At 38.0% G+C, this 27574-nt stretch overlaps 2 protein-coding genes across 6 annotated transcripts; both read left to right on the forward strand.

Annotated features, from left to right (window-relative positions):
- The first annotated feature begins 814 nt into the window (after nt 1–814).
- LOC140326332 (cold-inducible RNA-binding protein B-like) lies at nt 815–16181 on the forward strand. Of its 3 annotated transcripts, none has more exons than XR_011919826.1 (8): nt 815–964; nt 1342–1452; nt 1557–1663; nt 1773–1899; nt 2808–2892; nt 2974–3041; nt 5506–5583; nt 16073–16181. XR_011919826.1 is itself a non-coding variant. In XM_072404817.1 (7 exons), the coding sequence occupies exons 2-7, from the start codon at nt 1350–1352 to the stop codon at nt 3289–3291; spliced, it is 504 nt and encodes a 167-aa protein (XP_072260918.1). In that variant the 5' UTR covers nt 817–964; nt 1342–1349; the 3' UTR covers nt 3292–3958. The 3 variants fall into 3 exon arrangements, 1 of the variants encoding a protein (XP_072260918.1); XR_011919827.1 differs by lacking the exon at nt 16073–16181 and adding an exon at nt 6267–6328; XM_072404817.1 differs by lacking the exons at nt 5506–5583; nt 16073–16181 and adding an exon at nt 3278–3958 and having other exon boundaries at nt 817–964.
- Nucleotides 2986–22422, forward strand: LOC140326333 (cold-inducible RNA-binding protein B-like). 3 transcript variants are annotated; one of them, XM_072404820.1, is made up of 8 exons: nt 2986–3041; nt 5506–5583; nt 16073–16183; nt 16275–16381; nt 17319–17439; nt 18045–18129; nt 18256–18323; nt 18575–19269. In XM_072404820.1, the coding sequence occupies exons 3-8, from the start codon at nt 16081–16083 to the stop codon at nt 18586–18588; spliced, it is 498 nt and encodes a 165-aa protein (XP_072260921.1). In that variant the 5' UTR covers nt 2986–3041; nt 5506–5583; nt 16073–16080; the 3' UTR covers nt 18589–19269. The 3 variants fall into 3 exon arrangements, with proteins under 3 accessions (XP_072260921.1, XP_072260922.1, XP_072260920.1); XM_072404821.1 differs by lacking the exons at nt 2986–3041; nt 5506–5583; nt 18575–19269 and adding exons at nt 15501–15692; nt 21605–21687; nt 22360–22422; XM_072404819.1 differs by lacking the exons at nt 2986–3041; nt 5506–5583 and adding an exon at nt 15536–15692.
- Nucleotides 22423–27574: the final 5152 nt, after the last annotated feature.

Here is a 27574-nt window from a genome sequence, read left to right on the forward strand (position 1 = left end):
ACTCAATACAGCTTTTTTGTATTGAATCCAATACAAAATGATTTGAATTTCCTACCCTGCCTCCCGCCCGCACCGACGCATGTAGTGACGTCACCGAAGACAGAAGAGAGAAGACGTCTCCGGTGGAGCTGCAAGGACAAGGTAAGTGTTTTAATGTTTTAATGTTGTAATTCGATTATCATACTGTGTTGTATATGACAATCAGATTGCACTGTAACGCTTGTTTCTATTTTTAACTACCCCGAACCTGGTTCGGGTTAAACGCTTTCAGCAAGTTTTCTTACCCCGAACCAGGCTCAGGGTAACTGCCCAGGTGATTAAACATTTGAACACCAGAAACATTTTTATTTATGGCTAAGTGTAAGATGTGTGCCATTAGAAAGAATGATTTTTTAGGGTAACAGTGACTTTTAAGCAACGCTTGCCAGTGTCGAGCTGCCAGAGATGCGCAGCTCAGGGAGAGCGATCATTTTGGTTGATAACTTTCGGGAGAATATGCCAGCGTATTCTCGCTGTTCGAAATTTGCTTGTTATGTAAGGTAAAAAAAAATGAATTTAGGTCCGCTTTAAGAATGACCCAGTTTTCTAATCATTCATTTACTGCCAGTCACAGTTCTGTATCCTCTTCTGCCCGCCCTACAATGGCCGCTCCCTATAGCAAAGACTGTGCGATATGCAGAAATTGGAAAAGGGAGAATTTACCAAAAACACAAGAGCGATTAACAGGATTTATGTGGTAACCGTTTACGAATTCAATACAAGCTCGTTAATATTTTGTAATCCTATTTCTTATATAAAAATATCTACAAAAAAGAGCCGAAAACCGAGATGAAAGTAGATGGTACGGCCCGCCAGGTCATGAATTATTCATGTCAGTGGGCGAGGCAACACCTTCTATAAAAGCAAGAGGCCAGATTTGGTTGCGCATTCTGCAATTGCTGATTTGTAAGGAGTGCGAAGGAAGGTAAATGGCCATCTTACGTTATTTGGGTTAGATTTGAGTTATTGTATTCGACTTTTGTTTGAATTTTATTATGTTGCGTGGCTATCAGGTGAATGTTTTGTGCACGTCGGCCTAGTTTTGTTTTACTGTCTTAATTTATGTAAATATGTAAACGGGAGCTGGCAGCGATTGCTAGATGTTTTTTTTTGTGTATTCTAAGGCGGCAAACTTTAGCTGCTTCTTTGCTCGTGTTTCAGTGCTGCGGTTGTTACCGGGTGGTAGTTGGCTGGTGATGGCGGGAGAGGGGCGGATCTTTTAGACGATTGACTTGGGATGTTTCGCGGCCATTTTGTGAACTTGTTAAATTTACTTCCCGACTCCATTTTGTTTTTCTACAGAACGCAAAATGTCTTCTGACGACGGAAAACTCTTTATCGGTGGTCTGAGCTTTGACACCAATGAACAGAATCTAGAAGAAGTATTCTGTAAATATGGACACATCAGTGAGGGTGAGTTTTTTTTTTTTTTTTTTTTTTTTTTTTTTTTTTTCTCTATTAAGCTGATTTTTTTTCCCATGTTCACTGCCCATTTAATGACCATTTTACCTTTTTAGTGGTTGTGGTGAAGGATCGAGAGACCAATAGATCCCGTGGGTTTGGTTTTGTCACATTTGAGAATCCTGATGATGCAAAGGATGCCATGGAGGCAATGAATGGAAAGGTGAGTACTTGGAAATTTACATGCTGCAAAGTAGCAGCTAATGCTGAATACAGCCCATATAACTGGTGTACTGGCTTGCTGCATTTTAAATCAACATTTCTGTTTGTAGTCTGTGGATGGTCGTCAGATTCGCGTTGATCAGGCTGGAAAGCCCTCCAGTGGCAGGAGAGGAGGCTACAGAGGCGGCTCATCTGGAGGAAGAGGAGGGGGCTTCTTCCGTGGAGGCAGAGGCCGTGGTATGTCTTAGTGGTATTTCTGTGTTTGTATTTTCCAAGATATAGCTAGATATACACAGACAAATTTGTTGGCTAGTGTATCCCATGGATATGACTGGTACATGCAAGTAAACATTACTCCATGCTTTCTTGTATTAACTTTAAATCTCAAAGCTGGTCTTCTGTTCTAATAGAACAAATGTGTAGAAGTGCAGAAATGACTGTTTATTCTAAAGTAATTTTTTTTTTTTTTTTTTAAACTTTGTTTTTAAATTTGACATCCAAAAAACCAACAACATACAATACGAAAATATCAAGAAATAGTTAATACAGACAACTGCCAGTCAATAATGAACTGAACATCATAGCATAGCAAAACATCTGCATTTAATGGCCTCCAGGGGGTCACCATTTTTTAATATTACCAAAGAGGGGGCGGCAGTAAAAACAAAGAAAAAGCGGGGAGGGGGTACAAGTCTGTTAAGACATTACTAAATACACATTGTACAATGCATAACACATACATGTGCTCTGAAATGCATGCTACCAGGCATTTCTTGAAACTAAAGAAAAAAGTTATTGTTGACAGGTAAAATACTCCGCTGAACAAATTGTTCCCAATAGAACCATGTAAGTGTGTTTTTGACTTGACAGTTCATCAGTTGCCAATAGGTCTTCCATAGCTCTAATATCATTCACTCTATTTATTTATCCATTGTTTGATGGTCGACAGCCCTGTTTTCACAAAACAGGGATACATGATTTTGCAGCATTCAATAAATGACATGAGGGATGTATTTAGTTATTTGCATAACTTGTAAAATTTAATGGTTAGTACTGTGTATATTTTATGCAAAAGTGACTTGATTGGGGAAAATAGTACATGTTTTAATATAATATGTTCTGATTAACAATGTTAATGTTGTAAGGTGGTGGCGACCGTGGGTATGGAAGCAGCCGATTTGACAATAGGAGTGGAGGCTATGGTGGTGGATCCCGGGACTATTATGGCGGGTAAGTTTTCTCCTAGTAAGACAATACAAATCTTTTAGGTTTGTAATTTTATTTCTAAATGTGTTTATTTTTTTTATATAGTGGCAGGAGCCAAAGTTATGGTGACCGGTCAGGAGGAAGCTCCTACAGAGACAGTTATGACAGCTATGGTAAGTCAAAACGCAAGGGTGTGATATAGGGATTTTGGGGCTTTATTCTAGTTGTATCTAAAAGGGCTTTACTTATAAATCTTAGCAGCCCAATAAAAGAATTTTGTATAAATGTTCTGTTGAGGTATTAAAAGATCTGTAAACACTATCGGTAGGCCTTGTGGGTTGGGGTATATTAATGGGATCTGACATCTGCTTCAAGTGTCTTTACAACTTTGCCTGCTTCTTGTCCTCAGCCTCACACGAGTAAAATACCTTCCTGAATCAAGATCGTCCTTCCAATGGCTGTATTTATAAAGATTTTTGGAGCTTCGCTGAATCAATGTGTAAAATGTCAACTTGTGTTCACTTTTTTTATATAATCTTGGTTAATAAAGACACTCACCTATTGCATTTGGAACAGCTGTTTTAAAGGGCGTTATCCCTGGGGCACACTTTTGTTTACTTTTAAGTTTTGTTTTTATACTTGTTTTGCTGTTTCATTAAGGCTGCAGATACATGAAGCTCTAGTCGTATGAGCAGACTCATGCTGCACTAAATGGCTTTGCTCAGCAAATTGTGTGATGTGTCTTAGCATCTCTGTAAGGAAAGACAGCGTGGTCGTACTAGATCCCTTGCTGTTATGTAAATAGTCATGGGTTTGAAATCCATGAGCTTATTTTGAGCTCTTATTTTCTAAAATGCCTTTTTTAGTGTGAAGTAGAGCAGGGAGCACTGCAAATGATAACTGGTACCACCTTAATATAACTAAAGTGAACAAATGGATCTCTATGTCACCACACATTCTTAAGATGTTTGTTTGTATTGTCATTTTTATATAAAGAATTCCTTTTGAATACTGTACTGAAGTGGTTACAGAATTGTATTTACTTTCTGTTTGGCATCAAGAAGCCTATTAAAAGACAGTCTGAAAGAAATGTGCTCCTGAAATTACATTCTACACAACACTGAAATGGGATTTCATATAACTGGGTGAAGAGCTTTGATAGGACCTGCATGGCAAACTGACCAAATATTTAGTGAAACTGTAGAAAAGCTAAATGGCTTCAAAATATTGGACAAGCAAGCAATGCTGTTTTTAGATTATTATTTTTTGTGTGAAAATTTAAAGATAGAAATTTCAGCGTTGCAATTGTGGACTTAATGAACACCTTTAGTCTTGTTATCGTAATCTTTGCTGATTTTGAAAGACACCAGATCACTGTCCTATTGGTGGTGATTCCAGGTAGAACAACCCTGTAGCCAGTGGTGAAGAAATCCATATTGTCTGCTACCTAACTTTTTCTTTGCTCCTATTCATCTGGAAAAAAATGGAGCACTTTTTTATTTTGATACTGAAATCAAGTAGCTAGGACATGCTCATTCAGCAAAACACTTTGTGATTGATTATAGCGTCCCAAGATTCATCTAAAATTTGGATCAGTTGGGACTATAAAATTTGTGTGGGCTTTTATGGCAGTCCTAATAAATACTGGTGTGAGGCTAAACATTAATTCTCTGTCCAGAAGTTGTTACCTGAGATGCAAGCTAGTATTTCAACTCAATGAGCAGTACCACACGTGCACCTTTCTAACAGATTTAGGGGTGGAAAACATTATACATTATAAAGTTTTATAAAGTATAAACTGTTGGATAAAGTGGTCAAATGGCACTTTTTTCTCCTCCTGGCTTTTATTGCTTTATCCCTGTTGTGACACCACTTTACCACCTGATTTACAACCATTTTACAGGGAAATCTGAGGCACTAGTAAATTATTTGCCACTCTATCCAACACCTTAGAAGTAGTTAAACATGTTGGAGAATCGACTTAAGATTCACCCTTTGGTCTGAAATTTTGGACCTCTCTCTAAACTTGTGTTCAAATTTAAGTAGAGTAAACTTGGTGTTGCTTCTGTTGTGACAGCCTACAATAGTACAGTTGTGCCTTATTTAAAATGAAATAGATTTCTGATACAGTAGCTAGTAAAAATGTTGAGATAAGACTGTTGCCTTCTGAGAATCTCTACTAAAGTACAGAAGCTGCAATTTCCTTGAAGAAGTCAAGTGTTGTGCATCCTGTGGAGCCTGACGAAGCTGCTCCTGGCTAGTTCATTTGCGGAATTAGTACGGTAATTTGAGGTAACTCTTTTAAAGCTCATGTCCACATCCCTCTTCCTCCAGCTCATGCTGTGCGTGTGATGCACATACAACTAGAATGCTCACTGACGGTGGTACTCTTGTTCTTTAATGTCATTGGCAAACATTCTTTTTGATATTCAACAGTCTGGTTCTGCCTAGAATACTCCCAAAATCTTTCTATATGTTGGGTATTTCAGGTGTCACTAGTACTTATGTATGTGCAATTCCTCCTAAAGAAACCAGTACCTAACATTAATAAACCAGACTTAGCCCTGCCCTATATTCTGTTTTCATTTTGGGAGGCTAAAAGTAGCATCTAATAAAATGTTTTTTCCTTGTTTTCAGGGTGATGTGGAAAACTAAACATTCTGAAGTATGGATTACTATTGATTAGAACACCTGGACTTCTGATTATAGTTCTAGGTAAGTTGACCCAGATGGAGGACTTAAAACCACATTGGTATGGGTTTAAGGCCTAATTTATTAATTGAAGGGAGACCAGTTTACTTTTTATGTAGTTATTTGAATTCTACGTGCCACAATGAAATCTTATTTGTTTTTATAAAGACTGTACTGCTCAGTCTGTCCCAGTGATCTGCAAGGTAAGAGGATTCTTACCACAGACCAGTTAAAATTAAATTCAAAGAACTAAAAGTTGGTGGTTCAACAATGGATGCCAAGATACCTTTAATCTCTCTCTCTCTCTCTCTCTCTCTCTCTCTCTCTGTGTGTGTGTTACAAGAAGAGATTGTGTGTGCGCCACCCCTCCCCGAGTTGAATTAATACACTGTAGTTTGCTGCTGGAGTACCAGGGAGACTTGGCTTGTGCTAAATTTACATGACCAGTTTCAATGGCTCTGCCTCTTGGCATCTTGCCAGCCCACCCTAGCTGCTGTGCTCATTCTGGATAAACCAATGTCTGAACATGTTCAGTTGTGCCACTGAACCTTGTACTGTTGCACCCCATGTACATCCATTCAAAAATTGAGAGCTTTTCAGTTGTGCGAAAGCCATATCCTTACATGCAAATAAAAGCCTTAGGGTCATGTAAATGAAACTTTCTTTAGATGGACTGTTACATGCTTCACTGTTTCTTTTTTTACTAGGTGGTTATGAAGGAATCTGCTGCAAAGATTTATTAAATAAATATTTTTCATAAAACTTGCAACGGTGTGCTTTTAGTGCTATTAAGAATCTGTATACCATTGCTTACATACTGATCACAAGAGTTCAAATTAAGCTTTAGCGGATTCATGGAACGAAATACACAAACTAGGGAGCTTTGTGCTATATAAAGTGTGGTTTAAAGCTCTGACTTTATCTTAGAATTTTCAGTTTACATAAAAAGGTTGTCTATCCTTTTATGTAAAGAAAAAAATCAGTTTTTTTTTTTTTAATTGCGACACCTTTTTTTATTTGGGTGAATGGGAGTGCAAGCTGTTCCATGATAAGTTATCTCACACATGCATGGAGGCTCTTGGCCGCTCCTTCTGCGCATGCCCGAGCATTTAGGGCATGTGCACAAGGAGCCCTTTTGTCAAAAGGGGAAAAAAAATTGCTGATCTTATGGCTATGTTGGGTGATGTAGGAAGAACAGAGAAAATGGCTGCGCTGGCCCAAAGATGGATACTGGGATGACGTGGGACTGGGTGGAAGAAACCTCCCGACGGATCGGTGTGTTTTTTTTTTTTTTTTTTTTTTTTTTTTTTTTTTTTTTACTTATGGTGGCAGTAAGGTTCTTGGACCACGCTGGGTAATTAAGTACTCTTAACAGCTTGCTGAAAACTTACATACACATGCACTGAAGCAGTTGCTCATTTTATGTTAGGTAGCCGCTGGTGGAATGGTTTGTGGCCAGACTTGGACTTTTAAAATGTTTCACTATTGTAGGGGTTTTTCCTATGCCAGATGTAAAGGAATAGTGAAATGAACAATTCTGATTTACAGTATAACCATTTGGCAAACACTATTCCTGATTAATTCTTGATTGAGATCCCCCCCCAGACCTTTCATTTGGTAAAGAACATTCATTGGTTTATAGTTGGGTCACACCAGTAGATGGTGAATTTATGTGCAACATCTGCCTTTCATTAAAATGGACCTAAACTCAAAATTTTTTCTTTACATGAAAGGGTAAACAAACCCTTTAAAACAAGCATTTTTTTTTTAGTTTGCTTTAAACACCTTAAAGGATAGAGTACTATGTAGTGGTGATCAGCAATAATGCAAATTTGTTCATTTTTGGAGCATTGACAATAAAACCACAAATCCTTGTCTGATTTTAATTATCCCAATTAAAAGGTTTTAAATACTACCCTGTCAATGTCTTATTTGTTTGGAAATTCTATTGGTTATGCTTTAAATGATAGCAGCTTCAGATGCATTCATGTTTATTTATGAATCAAAGCATTTTTGGTGGGTAGCTTTTTAGTTAACATTTGTGCTCTTGATAGTGTAAGCTGTTAACAAATATTTATATATTGCTAACTGCCCTATTTGTTGGCAAACACATTTAAAAATGAAAAAATGCAACCCCAAGGAATGGGACAAAAGTTTAAAAATGTAGCTCTAGATTTGTATGCATCAAAAAAGTTCCCTGTAGGAATAAACTAGGTGTATTTGAAAGTATACATATTTGTAAAATTAGCCAATGCAGAATTCTTAGTTTCCAAAGTTGCCAAAAAGTGATCTGGTGAGCATACTATTTTTGGGCTGCTTGGTAAACATAGCACACCCATATTTGTGTTGTAGATGAGATTCTTTATGGGACCAGATAAAGGCACTGATTAAAGATAGAGAAGAACAGATGAGGAAAGCTAAAAGTGGAAAAAACAGTAGTTTCCACAGCTATTCTGAACCAGGAAAGACAAATATGATTCCAGGCGCTTAATAGCCCTTTTAGTTTGTTACATGGATTCATGTGAGACTGTGATTTACATGCTAAGATAGGTGACCGCTGCCTTGCACTAAAATGCAAAAAAAATACAATGTATGCTCAGGGAGAAAAATGTTAAGTGCTTTAGACTTTCATTCATCTGAAGTCCCAATGGATGTGTAAATTGACAAAGTGTGGGGGGGGGGAAAAATTAGGAAGAGAGATTAGTAAGGAATACACCGGTGTTATTCACAAAGAAGCATATATTTTTTTTTTTTTTGTTCTATATTGTCCATCTGATATCGCACTGCATATCAGATGGATGCAAATAGCCTGGGCCAAAAGTTCCATGGCCCGAACAAATATTAGTGGAGATAGGTAACATCCCTAATTTGCAACACTTGATACAAAAAAACTTGTGACCAAATAAGTAGCAGGGATTTATTTAGGAAGGAGACCTACTGTAGGAAGTAGAGGCCAAAGCCCCAACCCTGTAAGGTGAAATGTGGTAAAGCAGTATTAAAGGTGTGTGTGTGAATAATGCTGAGGGGGAAATCCTACAAATATTGACTGTGGTCTAATGCCCTGGTATCAAGCTTTGGTCATTCTGTATCAAAGATCTGATAAATCCATTGAGGTGAGAGGCCAGGATTTTCCCCATATTAATAAAAAATATGGATCCTATCAATATTAGGGTTTGAGACCAGACTGATGGCAGCTCCAAAAGTTTCTTGGTATTAATGATTTTTGGAAGCCATAAAGCAGGCTGGGCCAGGCTCTTGAGTGATTTTGGGGGACCATATTGACTGTTGATCTTTAATTCTAGGCTGAGGTCCCCAAGCAAATCATGTTGCGAAGTATATAAGGTGGGGAGGTTAAGGAAGTCAAAAAAAGGAGTCGGTGTTGAATGAAATGAATTATGTCAGTATATAATGTTTGTAAATGCTGCTTGAAGATATCTATAATCATGAACAGGCTTACTAGAATATATATATCTTAGTCTTGAAGTGGATAGGTTTGTATGTGGGGTTCGAATTATAATGCTAGACCGGGGTAGGCAAACTTTTTGGCTTAGGGCCCCTAATGAGTTTTAAAATTTCACAAGTTTGGCTGGGCCAGGCCAGTATCAGATCAACGGAGAGTTTGTATGAACTGATATAAATTATGTGTAAACATGGGCTGGATTAAAAAGCACAAATGGGCCATAAGTATAAGGTTACGGTTATTTGTAGCATCATCCAGGAGGAATTTGTTGGATGGGGGGTTCAGTTGAGAAGTTGGCCCGTTGTGTGAGAAAGTCCCATTTAAAGTCCCACAGTTGTTGCTTCTTTTCTTCCTAATTTTAAAAGCCAGTTGAATAATCCTTCCTCTAAGGACAGGTTTATGGGTCTCTCAGGGTAACAAACCATCTGGTCAGAATTGAAAGTAATATACTCCTGTAAAGCAGTTTGGAGGGATGGTTGGATGAGCTGGCTTAAAGATAATCATTCATGCACCAAACGTATTTGGCACAACCAATATTGAAAGATAAAAGAATAACAAGGACTTAAAAAAAGATTGATCTTACCAAGAGATGGTAAGGATCATGTGTAATGTGGGGAGGTTTCTATAGTTTGGTCTCTTTTAATGTGGTGTAAGAGAGGGAGTAGAAAGTGTAGCCCAGGGTATTAAAATGATCTTCTCACCAGCAAAACATTAAAGGATATTGTTTCAGTGGTGAACAGAATGAATGTGATTGGAAAGTGAAAGTGTGGATCCGTCAAGGGAAAGATTTAGAATAAATCTGGAGTCCACAATAACTATATGGTGATCCTGGTTGTCTGGCAGTGAGGTGTAGCAGGTGAGTAAAAAAAGTCTGTTGACAAAATTTGGTGTGTTGTATGTTACAATCATAATGTCAAAGTCTTTGATTAACCCAATAACTAAAAGGTAACAGATGAATGAAGCTCCGATTTCTGAGGTAAGTGATATTGAGGTATATGTAAACCAAACACAAACATTGTTTGAAGCTTAACTGAGTGTTTCCGGATGCATACCAAACGGGTCTCACCCCAAGAATGAGGATTATCATCCAGATGAGTGATTGAGATACCAAGATTTTAGAACCTGCAAAGCTGTCTTTATAGTAGATAAGGAATGTTGGCAAGGGTGGATTATTAGTTACAGGCATTGAAAGAATCCACCTCTGAGTAAAGCCGGTGGTCTGGTCCAGTCAATACATTGTGGGCTTTCTTCTGTGAAGCACAGGCATACTGACTACTTTTTGAGAAAGACCAGATAGAAAACTGCACCCATAAAGGATGTGATTGGATATCCAATATGGGTTCATGGTCTTATCTCCTGTCTTGTCCTCTAATTTGCAACATTCTGTTCTCATACCAAAGTCATTTAGGACTTTCTCAGTTAACATCAACGTGGATTGCAGGCTGTCAAAACCATCTTCAGTGTAGGAACTGGCACTGGAGTACAGTGCCCTGTGTTACTTTTCCCTGTACGTAAGCAGTTTGTGATTTTCCTTAAAGTATTTTTCAGTGGTTTTTGCAGCAAAGTATTGTGTGCATGCAAGCGCCAGGACCTTTGTGATTTTTTTAAGCTTGCTGCTTACCCTTTGAAGGCAGGCATGGCCAGACCATTTTGGTTCTGAAACTACAAAGGGGAAAGAATAAGGTCCAGAGTTGAGTGCAGGAGGTAGAGGTGTTTTGGGAAGATAGGTGGTAAGTAGACCTAGGGAAGGCACAGAGCGAGTCTAGAATGCATCCACCATCAATTTATGTACAGGAGCTGCAAAAAAAAAAAAAATATGACATTATATCTCTTATGCATCTTAAATGTAAAATTGGTTAACTTTAGTAATAGGTGAATGGGGCAAAGGACCTGAAAGAGTTTATTCCCACAAAAAACAAGACGTGCAACATTTATAGAACTATCCCATTTATATTAAACAAAGAAATAGAAACAACCCTCCTCTACCTAGATATTAGTAATGTATATCATGATATTTTGTAGGGAGATATCTCCTCTCTTTATACCTTTCTAATTTCTAAAATACACAGTTGTCTTTAGTATGTCAGAAAAGGAGAGAGATCTTGGAAGTTTGCCTGCTTCATGCTAGAAATTGTTGGTCTAATGCAAGGAGCTATATAAATATTTGCCTTACATTTATATAAAGTAAAATGGCAAAAAGAATGCCAAGAAAACCCCCACATCAATACATCACCAACCTACACCATTATTTTGGTGAGCCTTTGTAAATTTAGCCTATTCTGCCCATTTTTACTTGATAGAAGAGGTGCCCAGTGTAGCCTCTTGCTGCTGCAGCCCATCTGCTTCAAGGTTTTGTTTGTTGCATATTCAGAGATGCTCTTCTGCATACTTTGGTTGTAGTTGTGATAATTTGAGATACTATTACCTTTTTGTTTGTCCAAACTAATCCGCCCATTCTCTTCTGACATACTCAAGGCATTTTCACCAAGTAAACTGCAGGATTTATTTTATGATTATGCCTTAATTTAGACTACTGTTTTTTTTGTTTTTGTTTTTTTTAATAAAACGTTCTACTTGTTTCCATACATAGAGGTGTCTGCTTCTCATCTTTTTTTTGTGCTAAATAAAAACGCAAAAACCCTAAAAATACCTACACAAAACCCACTGAGTCAATAAGCTGCCTGTAAAGCGTTTCTATTTCAACATGTTAACCACCTTGATTCAAACTCTGTTCTTTTGCTAGATGCCACTCTGCTTGTTAAAACAAAAATAAATCCATTTGTGTGTGCATCATTATGTTATGCCTATGTTCATTGTTCTCCCACCCTGTTTCAAGCTTTCTGGTTATGTCCTGAGCGTATGATGTTAGAAGGTGTGCCTGGAAAACACAAAATTGTCATCATACTTTTCTTTATTTTCCTTTTCCTGGCTACTCCTGAAGGCATAACTTTTACTCTTCTAAAGTGGTGAGAAGGGGAATAGAGGCACAACAACAGCAGAGGGGGTAGTGGTTGCAGGGGCAATAGTGAGTAGACTTCCTGCCAGCAGAGGTAGGAAGGTATAAGATGACAACCCTGGAGAATAAAATGCTTGTGAAAGCTCCAGCAAAAGCCAGGATTGGTGAAATGTGAGCTGAATGGGCCACAAGAATAATTAAAAGTGTTTTGCAACACAAACTCATCTGCTGCAAGGACCAGTGGGTATTGATGTTAGGAATATCATTGGTATACATTTTAAGCCGAACTCTTGGCAACTAATATACATTACCCTTGTGGTGATGCTTTCCCTGAAGCCTCTCTTTAAGGCTTAGTCCACATGGACGTGTTCCCTAGCGGTCAACAGCTGAAATTTCAAACAGGCTTTTAAATCCTCAGGTTAAACGCTGGGGAAACAGTCTGTGTAGACTGAACCTTAAGGTGTTATCACATAAAATGCAAGACCAGCTGTCTCATGTTGTGAGTTCCCAACCCCCATCTGAAGCATTGTTCAAGAGATAGGTACAGTGATTGAAAGAAGTATTTGATCCCCTGCTGATTTTGTATGTTTGCCCTCTGACAAAGAAATGACCAGTTTATAATTGTAATGGTAGGCTTATTGTAGCTTTAAAAGACAGAATAACAAAAGAACCTTCAAAACCCAGTGCTCAAAAGTAGGAGCTTGATGTGCATTGTAATGAGTGAAATAAGTATTTGATCTCCTATCAACCAGCCTGGAAACTGGTTAGACAACTCCAGGACCATCATGTTCATCTTGAGGCTCTCCTTTGTTGCCTTGGCCGTGTATTTTGGGTCATTGTCATGCTGTAATACCCATCCAGGACCCATTTTCTATGCCCTGGCTGAGGGAAGGAGGTGCTCACCCAAGATTTGATGGTACATGGCTCTGTCCATTGTCCCTTCCATGCAGTGAAGGTGTCCCATCCCATTAGCAGAAAAACACCCCCAAAGCATAGTGTGTCCACCTCCATGTTTGACGGTGGGGATGGTGTTCTTTGGGTCATAGGCAGCATTCCTCCTCCAAACACAGCAAGTTGAGTTGATGCCAAAGCGCCACCCAGTTCGCCTCTGGATCATTTAGATGTTTATTGGCAAATTGCAGATGGGCCTGTACATATGCTGTCTTGAGCAGGGGGACCTTGAGGGCTCTGCAAGACTTCAGGCCTTCACCGTGCAGTGTGTTACTAATGGTTTTCTTGGTGTCTATGGTCCCAGCTGCCCTAAGATCATTGACAAGTTCCCCCTGTGTAGTTCTGGGCTGCTTTGTCACTGTTCTCCTGATCATTGCAACTTCACGAGGGGAGATCCTGCATGGAGCCCCAGACTGAGGGAGATTGACAGTTATTTTGTGTTTCTTCCATTTGCAAATTATCACACCAACTGTTGTCACCTTCTCACCAAGCGGGTTGGCGATAGTCTTGTAGCCCAGTCCAGCCTTGTGTAGGTCGACAATCTTGTCACTGACATCCTTAGACAGCTCTTTGGTCTTGGCCATGGTGGCTAGTTTGGAATCTGATTGATTGCTTCTGTGGACAGTTGTCTTTCATACAGGTACTGTAACAAGCTTGGATTGGAAGCACTCCTTTACAGAGGGTGCTCCTATTCTCAGCTTGTTACCTGCATACAGTGAAGACACCTGGGAGCCTGAAATGTTGCTGGTTGATAGAGGATCAAATACTTATTTCACTCATTACAATCCACATCAATTTCTGACTTTGGAGCACTGGGTTTTTGAGGGTCCTGTGTTATTGTTCTGTCTCTCACCGCTACAATAAACCTACCATTACAATTCTAGACTGGTCATTTCTTTGTCAGAGGGCAAAAGTACAAAATCAGCAGGGGATCAAATACTTCTTTCCCTCACTGTAAATACAAAAAAAAGCAGTTTTAATTGGTGTGATAAGCAAATATAAGCATTTAAACCTTATACAGTCCTACTGCAAATGTGATTTTTATTTTTCCTGGAGTTCTTTAAACATCAAAGCTACCATGCATTTGCATTAGTGACACAATATCATTATCTGGGTGTATTGCTTAACTTATATTAAGGCCATCAAGTTGGCAGTGGTTGCTAGATTACAAGGAAAGGTTTTTACTAAACTTTCCATTGCAGTTGCAAAGTTTTCTCTCAATATAGAATAAATCAAGCAAAACTAAACCCTGCTATGCTCGCCTGTCCCTGTGTTTTTTTTTTTTTTTTGCTCAACCAACCATCTTGATTGGTTGAGCTGGTGTGTAGGAGTTCATCCAGTGCTGGCAACCAAAGGGAAGCCTAGATTGCAGAGTATCCGGGTAACCAATGCTACGGTGCGCATGCATTCAATTCCACCGTCAGTTTATTTCTTACCAGTTCAGGCAGGCAAGAATGCTTTTTGTAGAAGGGACATAGTTACATAGGTCAGGTTAAGAAAAGACCATCAATCATCAGGAAAATAAACATATCCCAGATATAAAACCTTATGGACATAGTTGGTCCAGAGGAAGGCAAAAATCCTGGTACAATTTGCATTAACGGGAAAAAAAATCTTCCTTTATGCATGAGACAATTGGATGTTTCCTGGATGAACAGTCTCTGTTTTCTTTACTTTAAAGCCCTAATACCCAGTTAGGTTCTGTGCTTCTGTCCCTTTCTGCAATAAAGCTCTGCCTGAACACATTTAAGTGCTTGATTCAAGCATGATAAGAGCATACAGATAACGGTGCTGGATGAATGAACTTTATGAAACAAAGAGCTATGGGCTCAAGTATGGTTTAGCACATTTCTTGATAAAGATAAATCACGTATTAGTCATTTCACACTTGCTGTGGTAACCGAGCAATTCAGTCAGTGGTAAAATTTGTGCAAACGCCTATAGTCACAATAGAAGGATTGGTTACCAGATCAGCCCAGAGCCATGTCTAATACAACATGCAAAAATATGCAGCAGCATTGTAACGTCTTTTATTAAATCAACTGACACATTAGAATTATGCCGTAAAAGAGAAACCGTTGCGGTGGGTTTCTTTTCTTTTGTGTGCAGACACGTGGTTTTCTTTTTAGAAAGGCGCCATCTTGATTACCGCACGAGGTACATTGTAAACGACAAAACGGTTTTTCTAATCGCACGTCATAAACAGAAAATAGCTCGGTCTTTGATACTTTGAACTGTTGTAAATGGCAATTTTCTTTATAAATTAAATAATAATTTCGATTTGTTATCGACGTTTTTTTTTAACAATGCACAAAATGGCGCCGCGCCCACGCCTTTTTTTGCACACGTTCACTGTCCACATGTGAAACCCTGAGCTCGCCTCAGTTACTTACAGCCAATCACAATACAGTCTGATTTCCCGCCCGCGCTGCAGTGCCGTCTACGTAATAGCAGAGACCACGCGTATTTATTAGCTTTAGGGGGATTTCAAAATTACACAATAGCAATAACTTTATTTATTCGGTACCTTTTGATGATTTACCATCAGAGATTTGTTTTTTTGATTGATTTTTTCACTATAACAGTAGATTAGGAATAATACTCATCTAATAATGAAAAAGGAGTAGATGGTACATTCCAACATAGTCATGAATTATTCATGTCGTGGGCGAGGCGATACAGACTATATAACCTGGAGCTCAGTAGTTTTGTGTCCACTCCGCATTGCTGTTTTTTTGTGTTATCTCTTCGCGTCACTTGGATAAGGTAATAGATTTGCGCGTGATGGGGTTTATTGGAGTAATAAGATTTTGTTTTTCTGTGTTATCGTTGCGTGTATTTTTTATCACTAATATTTTTGCGGTTTTTGATCAATTCATCACATTTTGATAAATTGAATAAGATTTGGTCACTTTTGTATGGTTTTACTGTTTTTTTTTTAATATCTAAACGTGAGCTAGTGATAAAAATACTGTGCCGTGTTTTGATGCAGTTTCTTGCTCGTTATTGTTTTCTTTTCGGCTACGGATTTTATCTGGTAGCGCATGGGGGGGGGGTGATATTGCAGGAGAAAGAGGTAGGATGATCGGCGGCCATTTTGTGAACACATTACATATTAATGCGGACGACATTTTGTTTTTGAACAGATCCCATTATGTCTTCTGACGAAGGAAAGCTGTTCATCGGTGGTCTGAGCTTTGATACCAACGAGCAAAGCCTGGAACAAGTATTCAGCAAATATGGACAAGTATCTGATGGTAGGGTTTTTTTCTTTTTAAATGTCACTGATGTAATGGATTTCAATAATTACCTGATCTTGTTTTAGTGACCTGATTTTTTTTTCCCCAGTGGTTGTGGTGAAGGATCGGGAAACAAAGAGATCCCGTGGTTTTGGCTTTGTCACATTTGAGAATCCAGACGATGCTAAGGATGCCATGCAGGCAATGAATGGAATGGTGAGCACTTGCAGTTGGCATGAACAGTTAAAGTACAAGCTTGTGGAGTTGTGTACGGAGATATAGGTTACTAGACTCAAAAGAACTGCAACATAGATTACATGATGTGCGTTTCCAGATTAGTATAATAAGGGTTTAAGTAAAAATAAGTAGAAATATTTTTACTAAGCTGTAAGACATAGAAAAAACCTTTTGAGATAATAGAATTATAATTTAATAATGTGCATCGTGATACTGAGAAATGTACATCAATTATCTTCTTGAGCCACCCAAGACTGTGGTTCACTGTTGTATTGATAATCCTGTTGAATGGTGTGAATGATCGATATTTGAAATCTGTATATGCAAATTTATAATGGTAAGAGGTGAAGTTAATGGGTCCCCCTAGACATGAAACCCAAAACTGCATTCAAATTATATCTTGCAAGTTTTCTGTGCATTGGTGGATTAGTTTATGAATTTTATTCCTGTTAAGATGTAGCAAAACTGCTGGAAAGAATGTTAGTGGTAGGTTCTAACTAGCACCACAAGAGTTAAAACAAAGGTTTCTTTAAGCCTCTCAGCCTTTTTCTGCTGCACCTCCCCCTTCTCCATCTGGTGTTCTGAGCTGGGGGCGGTTTCATCAGCAGGATGGGCCCCACTGTGGGGGGATGTTGGTGACTCCTCCTTAGATAAGTGTTGTATGAGATCAGCCATAAAAAGGAGCATGTGGGAGTGAGACAATAGGGACAAAGCACATGCTCCTCTTGCACTCACTCACTCACACCCTAATCTTCTCTCTCTCATATATAGATGATATATAGATAATTTGTTTGAGAGTAACTTCCTCAACACATTTTGCGTTTGTAGAATACATGATCAACTGGAAAAACAATAATTGTGATTTTGTTTATAGCTTTTTTTTTTTTTTTTTTTTTTTTTTTTTTTTTTTTTGTAGTCTGTGGATGGACGTCAAATAAGAGTTGACCAGGCTGGAAAGTCCCCTAGTGATAGGAGAGGAGGCTACAGGGGCGGCTCATCTGGAGGAAGAGGGTTCTTCCGTGGAGGCAGAGGCCGTGGTATGTCCTTGCAACAGACTTAAACATTGCAGTAGATTTTTTAACCATATGAGTAACACATGTTCTTGTGTATGCACTCAAATTTTCCTGTATAGTCTCATATACTTTAAAGATGGCTGTACACTTTTTTTCCCCTGTATAGGTAAATATAAGAATAGGAATGCATTAAACTGCAGTTTACTAAATTTTACAAATCTAAGAATTAGCTGCAGTTTAATACATTTCTATCTAATGATATCTGTATTTGTCTGGATACCTTTTTAGCAAGTAAAGTAATACCTGATCTTGCCAGAATTACAATGGCCTGCTCAATTTCTGTGAGCTGAAGGGGAGGCATCCTGTAAATCTGTGCTGATTGAAAGTGTTCAAATCCCAGCCACAATGACTAGTGATGTCTAATACCATTCAGGCATCGGATATCATTCTATTTTGTTTTGCTCTTGCTGCCTGACTTGGGTTAGTCCACCCAATATTGTGTCTTTGGATAGTTTAAATGGTTTTGTTTGTTTTTCTCTTTCCAATATAAAATCATTAGATGGTACTTGCTTTTAGGAAGGAATTGTATAATACATTCCCATTTTTAACACCTAATTTTGTTTGCTAAGGTGGTGGCGATCGTGGTTATGGAAGCAGCCGGTTTGACAACAGGAGTGGAGGTTATGGTGGTGGATCCCGGGACTACTATGGCAGGTAAGGTTGTGTGTGTTTTTTTTTTTTTTTTTTTTTGTTTTTTTTTATCCCCTTTTGTTAACCACAAATCCAAAAGACATCTGCTTATTCATGTATATAATTTTTTTTTCTCTCCCCCCTAATTAGTGGCAGGAGTCAAGGTTATGGTGACCGGTCAGGAGGAAGCTCCTACAGAGACAGTTATGACAGCTATGGTAAGTGAAGGGACAAGGGTGTGATATAAGGATTTTGGGGCTTTATTCTAGTTGTGTCTGAAAGTGCTGACTTACAAATCTCAGCAGCCCAAAAAATGCATGTGTGTGGGTGTATATAGTTCTGTGGAGGTTTAAAAAGATCTACAAACTCTCATAGGCTTTTTGGGTTGGGTTTGGTGTAGGGGATGTAATAATGGGATCTGACATCTGCTTCAAGTGTCTTTACAACTTTGCCTGCTTCTTGTCCTCAGCCTCTCACGAGTAAAATATCTTCCTGAATCAAGATCGTCCTTCCAATGGCTGTATTTATAAAGATTTTTGGAGCTTCGCTGAATCATATAATGTGTAATATGTCAACTTGTGTTCACTTTTTTTATATAAACTTGGTTAATAAAGACAGTCTCACAAATAGAATGTGGAACAGCTGTTTTAAAGGGTGTTATCCCTGGGGGCACACTTATGTTTACTTTTTGTTTTATATTTTTTTTTGTTCCATTGAGGCTGCAGATACATGAAGCTTTGTTTCTATGAGCAGATCCATGCTGCAGTAAATGGATTTGCTCAGCAAATGGAGTGATACTTCTGCATTAGCATCCTTGTAAATGGGAATGCCTCCTATTACAGAGTGGTCTTACTAGATCCTTTGGTATGTAAATAGTCATAGGTTTGAAGCCCATGAGCTTATTTTGAGCTCCAATTTTGGAAATACATTTTTAGTGTTATGAGGTAGTGCAGAGCCTGGGGGCTTTGCAAATGACAACTGTACCACCTTAATATAACTAAAGTGAACAAATGGATCTGTCACAAGATGTTCTTAAAATGTTTGTTTGTATTGTCATTTTTTATACAAATATTTCCTTTTGAATACTGTACTGAAGTGGTTACAGAATTGTATTTACTTTCCTCTTGGCTTCACGAAGCCTATTAAAAGACAGTCTGAAAGAAATGTGCTCCTGAAATTACCTTCTACACAACACTGAAGTGGGACCTCACATACAATGGGGGAGAAGAGTTGATATAAAGCTTTGATTAAGCCAGCATGGCAAACTGCTCAAATAATTTTTTTGAAACCAGCTAAGATGGCTAAACTGTGCTATATATTTTTTTTTTTCTAGAGTGGCACTTTATGCAGAGACTGAAGTCTGGTTTAAAAAGGAAAATACTCTACAGTGTTTAGTATATTAGTGAAGCTTTTGCGCATTTTAGCAAATATGCTCATTTATCCAAAGTACCCGCAGAATTGTCAAATATTCCACGGTAAACTGTTCTGCAGTATTTTGGAACTGTTTTTTTTTTGGTAATACATAGGCTGGCATGTTTGTATACAAGCCTTTTGTATTATATAAATGGTATAGAATTTTTAGGGCTTTTTGTACTATCACAAAGCAAAACTGTGTAAGGAAATTCATGTTTTGTAAAGGCTTTTTTTAATATAAACTGATTTTAATATATAATCTAACTTTATCATGTAATACAGATGATTTGCTGTGTGATATCCATGTTTGGTTACTAGGCCTGCATCTGCAGCCTCAAAACCTAAAAGTAATTTCTATATTAGTCTGTGTTTTTCCAGCTGTATATGCTAGTGCTAATAAAGATCCTGCTCTCCAAGTTTGTATCCAGAGCAGGATGTCTGGACTAGATCGCTGGGGTAAGATTTACACCGCCTGCATGTTGGTAGGAAGAGGATAATGTCCACTTAATATATAAATGTGTAAACCAAGATCTTTTATTTAATTTCTCTAAATAGTAATCGGTTCATTCTACCAGGGATCTGTCTTGGCTCCAAAGTGGTCTTTACTTCTGCTGTTCAGAATCCTCTCACAGGTTTTGCTTTGTGACTGCTACCTTTTAAATGGAAAATGGGTGGCTTGTACTAATAGAAAATGCCCTCTGTATGGGTTTAGTGAATTGGTTGTAAGCCTTGAAAAATTTTGGATTTTGGCAAAGCTTTAATGACTAAATGCTTTCCCCTCTGTCAGAGCTAGAGGGCAATTTTTAATAGATTGCAATATTACCTCGACAGTTCTTATACTTTGCCACATCCAAAATATGAGAAGTTGTAAGTTTTAAACTAACTTTTTATAGTAAACATTTGCAAATTAATTTTTTTTATAGTGGGGTTATTTATTGCACTTTAATTCTGTTTTAAGAAACCTAAGGGCTGCCATTGCTTGCTTCTTAATTATTTTTGCTTGCTTTTTCAATACCTTTATCAACTGTCAAACCAGTGCAGGCAAAGGAAATGGCACATTCAAGAATAGTCATAAATGGCATCCCTCAAGTTTCCTAATGGCTTTTTCAATATAGCTTAAACATATTTGGGTGTGTTAAGTGGTTTCTGATCTACACTTGTCACTTCCAAACCTATAGTCTGTACTGAACTTGTAGCTTCTGTTGTAACGGTCTGCATTAAATGAAGTTGTGCCATAAATAAAACAGTGTAGGTAAAAAACTGTAGCTAGTGAAAGCAATGTTGGTACAATACTGTTGCCTTCTGAGAATCTCTACTAAAATACAGAAGCTGCTTTTTCCTTGGAGAAGTCAAGTGTTGTGCATCCTGTGGAGCCTGGCGAAGCTGCTCCTGGCTAGTTCATTTGCGGAATTAGTCTGGTAGTTGAGGTAACTCTTTTGCTCATGTCCACATCCCTCTTCCTCAAGCTCATGTTGTGCCTGTGATACATAAGTTACTTTCACACTGAACTCAGTGCTAGTGTGCTTTTAGTATTGCCAATATTCTTTGACTTTCACAGTCTTTCTATTTAGAATATACCATCTTTTTAAGACCTGTTTGGCATTGTCAGGTGCTACCAGTACTTCATGTAGTTGCTATCGAACACTGAATCCAAGGCAAATTACATATGTTGACTGTTCTCCCAGATTTGTATACAAGACAGAAGATTTTAAAATGTATGCTATTTCACAGCCCAGCTAGGTTACATTTATTTGCTGGTTCAGTAATGCTCACTAAGTCACTTCTCTGCACGCAGCTTTTGCGATCTTTATCCATGTCCTTCAAAAAGCAGGGTGGTGATTCAGTAAGTAGTGATCACCTTTTGGCATCATAAAATCAGAAGATCTAACTGTTCAAAGTTGTTAGTTTAGCAAGTAAGATGTTTCACGCGTAAGCACCTGAGCATTGTATTGGATTGCTTTGCGTTCACTTCAATGAACTCAAAAGTACTTAACGGCCACAAATCAGACCTAAAAATCCACCCTTAGATCTTTAATTTCTCAAAAGAAATTGGCAACCACCTAATTTTTGTTTTTCCTTGTTTCAGGTTAACCATTATGTCTAAACTTTCTGCGGTTGGTTGATTGCCATTTGTGCAATATCTAGTGACCTCTGTAAAGAGAATTATGGGTAAGTGGTTTTAGTTTGTGTTTCCTAAATTGCTGTCTGGGTCTTTCCTTGAATTGTGTAAATATATGCTGACAATAAAAATGCTTATTTAGTTCCCAGACATTTTAAAAATGTATACCTCAGGACTTTTCACTTCCTGTTTTTGATCCAATGCTGCAAAGGGTCACACATAAGCTGCATTTCAATTTGCTGGATTTCAATTTGGCATTTCATATTTAACCAAATTGAGATAATAAAGGTTGTTTCTGTTCTGACAACCAATGATAGCTTGGCCAACTAAGCTCAAGCTAAAGTATCCAAAAAATCTCCTTAGTCCTCTCCCTGCGAAGGGACCCACAGCATACATTTGGACTGTGACGGCAGGTTTGGATGCTTTTGAGGCCCTGACTGTTAATAGGATTTAGAAATCCTTTTTTTTGCCAAATAAATCTTTAAGGTAAGAGCAAGTCTATATAGAATAGAGGAAGGGAATGGTAAAAAAAATGTAGCAACTATTTAGTACCAACTTGGCTAGGAAAATTTCATTTTGGGTAGCTGTGTTCTTGGTTACAGTCCAGCATAGCATGTCTAAAGATTGAGTCAAAAGGATGTGTAGCAGCCCAGTTTTAATGAAAAACTTTCTTAAAAACTGACTTTAAATAACCTTTTTTTTTCCCCCCTCTTTCATAATAGGTGCTGGCCGAGGAGACACTCTTGAGAATTTTTATACCTTGAATAAATCCTACATTTTCATAAGACCAGTATGCTTTGTATTTATTGGTTTATATTTACACATAATACATGCATACCATCTTTGGTTTAAGTATCTGTCTTACGGGTAGTCCCCAGGTTACATTCAAGATGAGAACAAATCTACAAGTCCCTACGTTGAATTTGTATGCAAGTGCTCCACATGAGTGAGCAGGGAAGCCCCATTCATATCTGAGTTGTTCTGTATGGCTGATGTTCTTAACTTGGGCACTACTTGTAAAGGGTAGGAACAAGGCAGAAACCTAGTCATGTTGTCCTGCAACCCTTGAGTCAGGCATTTGTGGGCACATTGTCCTTAGTTTGTAAAGCTAAAGTTGATGTTTCTGCTGTGCTCAAGAGCAGCGGTCGCCAACTGGGGGATCCGTGACTAAATTTTAGTGGGTCCACCCCCTCAGGAGAGAGGTGGACCATGTCCCATTTACAAATCCCTGGCTTGGGAGTGGGTGGGCTGTCCTTGGGGGGGAAAAAAACCCGACCCAGGCTTAAGATCGGGTGACGTAGGATGAAAAAAAAAAATGACAATCTCACTGCGCATGTAAGATCGGCAAATTTTTCTTTGCTGCGCAAAAAGGCCTGACGTAGGTATCCTGGGAGGTCTGCACTCCCATTCGTTCTCGACCGTCTAAGCAGCTGAGAATAAGGGGGCGGTGTTGCAAAAATAACCTGAATATTTACCTTCCAAAAAGGGTTCTCTTACCCTTTTATGTAAATCAGAAAATTCTTAGTTTAGGTACGCTTTTAACTTGGCTGAAGGCTCTTTTTTCACTTTAGTTATAAAAAAAAAAAAAAGTGAATACATGTAATTCCAAGGATGCTACATAGTAGAAACCTCTTCTGTGCAAGTCTAATTATACAACATATACTGCTCAAAAAACTGCTGACATTGCATTTCTGGTCTTGTCTAATAAAGTTTATACAAAATTTATAATTTTTTTTACAAATTGCTTGAAGTACAGTATGGAAACAAGCTAATTCAATCACTGAGCCTAGATAATTAAAACTCACACTAAAATAAAAAAATTCTGTCACAAAGTGGTCAAATGTGTCATTTACTTTTAGAGTAGACTATTTTTAAATATTTTATAAAATAAAAATTGGTTCTAATTAAAAAAAAAAAAAAAAAAAAAAATGGCCAGTTGCCCTCCCAAAGCTCATGGGCTTCCTTCTGTAGATTTGTCTGCTACACCCCAAAAGCAGGCACACACACTTTGGTGTAGTGAAGGTGCACACAAAATTTAGTGTCTAAGGCTGGGTCTACATGGACGTTTTGTAAAAAGGCATGTAAACGTTCCTACTGCGTTTATAAGCGTTTTTATGCACTTAGGCTGGGTCTACATGGACGTTTTGTAAAAAGGCATGTAAACGTTCCTACTGCGTTTATAATCGTTTTTATGCACTTATTCTAACGTTTTAAAACTTTTTTTTTTAAATGCTGGAAAAAGCTGAAAAACGTCTATGCCGCGTTTATCCGCGATTCTACAAGCATTTTAGCACTTGGTAGAAATACAAATTGTAACCCTGGGCAGCGATTTCTGCAAGTACAGGAAGTACATACATCCCTGCATACATGTGATAATGTGATCATGCAACAGTACAGTGACAAATGTAACAGTATACACAGAAAAGAGTGCAAAGTGAAGCACAATTAAAGACTGACTACACACAAGTGATAATGAATGACATCATTTGCAGGTGTGAAAAGCACCAAAAGCAAACACAATGGCAGACAATCTTCACACGTGCCAGGCATAGGTGTTAATTTTTAACAGCATAGTACATGTAATTAATCATGCATGACACATGGAATAGTGACACAGGCTATTGTTAAAACGTTTGTAAAAGCCTCCATTGAAATCAATGGAAGCTTTTTTATTGACAATTTCTAGCATGCAGGAAAACGCTCCCATTAAAATCAATGGACGCGTTTTCCCGCGATTTACCAGCGTTTTAATTTTTTAAACGTTGCAAGCAACGTTTAAAATAAAGCTCAAAAACGTGCCTGAAGGAAACGTCCTGGTGTAGATTAGCCCATTGGAATGCATGGGGACTTCAAACAAGGGCTTTAAAAGCCTCAGGTTAAACGCTGGGGAAACAGTCCGTGTAGACGAAGCCTAAAAGCCATCCTTTACCTCCACAGATAAATAGTAATGTTAGGATATTTTAGGCCACATTGTCAATATGATGGTGCACATTATAATTGACACGCGGTGCAGTATAAGTAAGCATGGGCAGGGATGCTATATAGTTGATCTCCTAGTCTGTTTTAGGCTGACAAATATAGCACAGGCAAAGCTGCCTAGCAAACACTTCATTTGCATTCCCAAACAGCAAACTCACCACTTAACTATGTCCTGCAAATGCAGCACAAGCCGTTATAAATCTGGGTGTGTGAGGACGAGTTCTAGGGAGCTGGGGTTCTTTTCACAGTGTAGTCATTTTGAATGCATGCAAACGTTTGGTTCAGCTGCTTTCCTCATTGCCCTGCAAAAGAGGACTGAAGGCAAGCAATACCTCTAAATTTAAGACTGCATACATACATGTTCAATATTTATTGTTGGAAAGGATCTTTCACTATACACAGGCCTGATTCTCCTCTAATATCAGCCCTGAGGCGATTATTAGACAAGAATCATCTGATGTGTATAAGTAGTCAACATTTTTTTTTAAAACATTTATAAACAATAAATTTTAAGTGTTTGCAAAACCAGATATGATCCAAAACATAAATCTCCCAACATGCACCATGTCATATGCATTGGTAAGTGTTTTTGAGGACATTTAAGAGGCATTTATGGGTACTAAAACAGCTATAACGGGTCTCGGGCCCACCTCCAGCAATGCTTTGAAGCTGGAAATACAAAAAAATATATATGTATAAATTTATATGTTCTAAATCTTGACCCCAAAACTCAGGGTTTATCTTGCAGCATGCAACAAATTTCTACTAGAAAAGGAATTATGTAAAGGATAAATATTTGTGTTGCTGCAAAACCAAAAAATGCAGAATTGTGGAATGTAATCCAGGAGTCTAAAGCTATGTACACAGGTCAGATTTTTATCGCCCGATAATCGGCATCGGCCAATTATCGGGCAAAAATCTGCCGTGTGTACAGTCGGTGTCGTCCATCGCCCGGACGACCGACCTGCCGGATCCACGGACGATGGACGACAGCCGATCCTAATGAATCGTGAAAGATCCTTTCCAACGACAAAAATTGGAAGTGTGTACGCAGCTTAAGTCTCATAAATGCTAATGCTCCTTTTTGTGCACAACATGGCTTCAGAGGCATAAGTTGATTTAGTCAGCTACCACAAGATGGCGCCAATATTTTCGTAACCTATAACACTGGTCAACAAACATTTTCTTGCCAAACTGAATAAAGTCATTTTAGGTTATGTTTGATACACAGAATTTAAATATTCTATTGGTTCTGCTAGATTAGTTCTAGTTTTTGAAATAATGACCTCAATAGTAACCTTATAGAAAACTAATGAAACATGAAAATTAAGCAAAATGAAACTAGATATGTAAACTAGATATACGAAATTAAATTTTTGAAATAATGTTAGTTTATTCTATAATCAGTATATCTACAGAACTAATCAAAAAGAAGTCGTTGAAAAACTGTGTATGATTTCCTTTTATGGTGATCAGGACAATCACGTTGAGGGCTCCAGCAGTATTCTGCCATCATGTGTCTATCCCATCTGCCGTGATACCTTTCTTCTATCACCTTCTTATCTTGATGGAATTTCTCCCCTGGCTCCTCACTAAAATTGCCAAGGTTTTCTTGAAATGTTGGCATATGGCTATTGAGATAGTGTACCTTTATGATCATAGTAGCACCCAAATTTTTAAAAGTTTAGGAGCAAGTTTTATACCAATTCTTCATAATTGTGTTCTTTATGGTTACCCAAGAAGTTCTTGACAACCATGACATAGTCTAATGACAACCATGATATGTGCTAGGCAGAAGCTTCAGTATCAGTCATGTAATTTGTAAAATTTGTATCATTTATCAGTTTTACGAATTGGGTTCATCAAAGATTCCTGCTTTTAATTTTTCAGTACTCAATCCAGGGAAGAATCTACAAATGTATTTGAAGCAATCACCATCTTTGTTCGGAGCACTAACAAACTGCTTAATTATTCCTAACTGTGTAGTGGAGGTAGAATGATTTTTTTCTTTTCATGTTTTCTCTTGGAGGCCATGTCAGTGATTCTGCTTTGCTCTACTATCCCACAACCAGATGAAACATGGGTACTTTGTATATCCACTTTGCTGTCCAAGTAGGAATTTCACCATTTTTATGTTTAATAAGTTTTTATTGAACGATAACCAAGATTCTAATAGTATAAAACATAAGGGTGGAACAAAAAGAGTTTTTTTAAGGGAAAAAAGAAACCATTATTTACAAAAAAAAAATGAAAAACACAATCTTTCATTTCTCATCCAGAAATACAAAGGCAATGACATTTTTCCAAATATGTACACATAGCTACAGTGAACATCTGAAAACCAAGTTAGTTCAGATAAGCCTGGATTGCAGGAGAGTTTTTATAATAGGTCCAAGAGTCCCATGACATATTATCCTTAGAACCATGTGTTTCCCATAATATTTGAGATTCGATAGCTTCAGGTTCATTCATTTCACACATCGATTCAGCATTAGAGGAAGCTATCGTAGAGCCCCAATGTCACACATCCATTCTGCATTAGAGGAAGCTATCGTAGAGCCCCAATGTCTAGCTATCATTCTCTGGCCTGTTATAATAAAATGCTGAAGGAGACCTCTCCTAATAATTTTATAGGAGCCAGGTAACATAGCCAAGAGTGTGATATTTAGGTGCGCTTTTTAAATATCTTATCCCATAAGCTTTCTATTGCTAGGTAGGAATTCCTGATAAGACGTTTTGGTTTGGAAGCACTGGTGTTCATGATAGCAAAGCTTTTGTAAGACCATTTTGATATTTTCATTTTTTTAGGTTTTGTTGAGCGACCAATTGGAATTGATGCATAGCAGTTGCCATTATGCAGTAAAACAGATTTCAAACTTTGTGTGGAACTTTCTATGAAAAGCTGTCAGTCTTCTGCTCGGTATTCTGGTACTCCCGTATGGCCTCTTGTCCTATAAA

The sequence above is a fragment of the Pyxicephalus adspersus genome, chromosome 3, assembly GCF_032062135.1.
Source record: "Pyxicephalus adspersus chromosome 3, UCB_Pads_2.0, whole genome shotgun sequence".
NCBI classification, from domain to species: domain Eukaryota; kingdom Metazoa; phylum Chordata; class Amphibia; order Anura; family Pyxicephalidae; genus Pyxicephalus; species Pyxicephalus adspersus.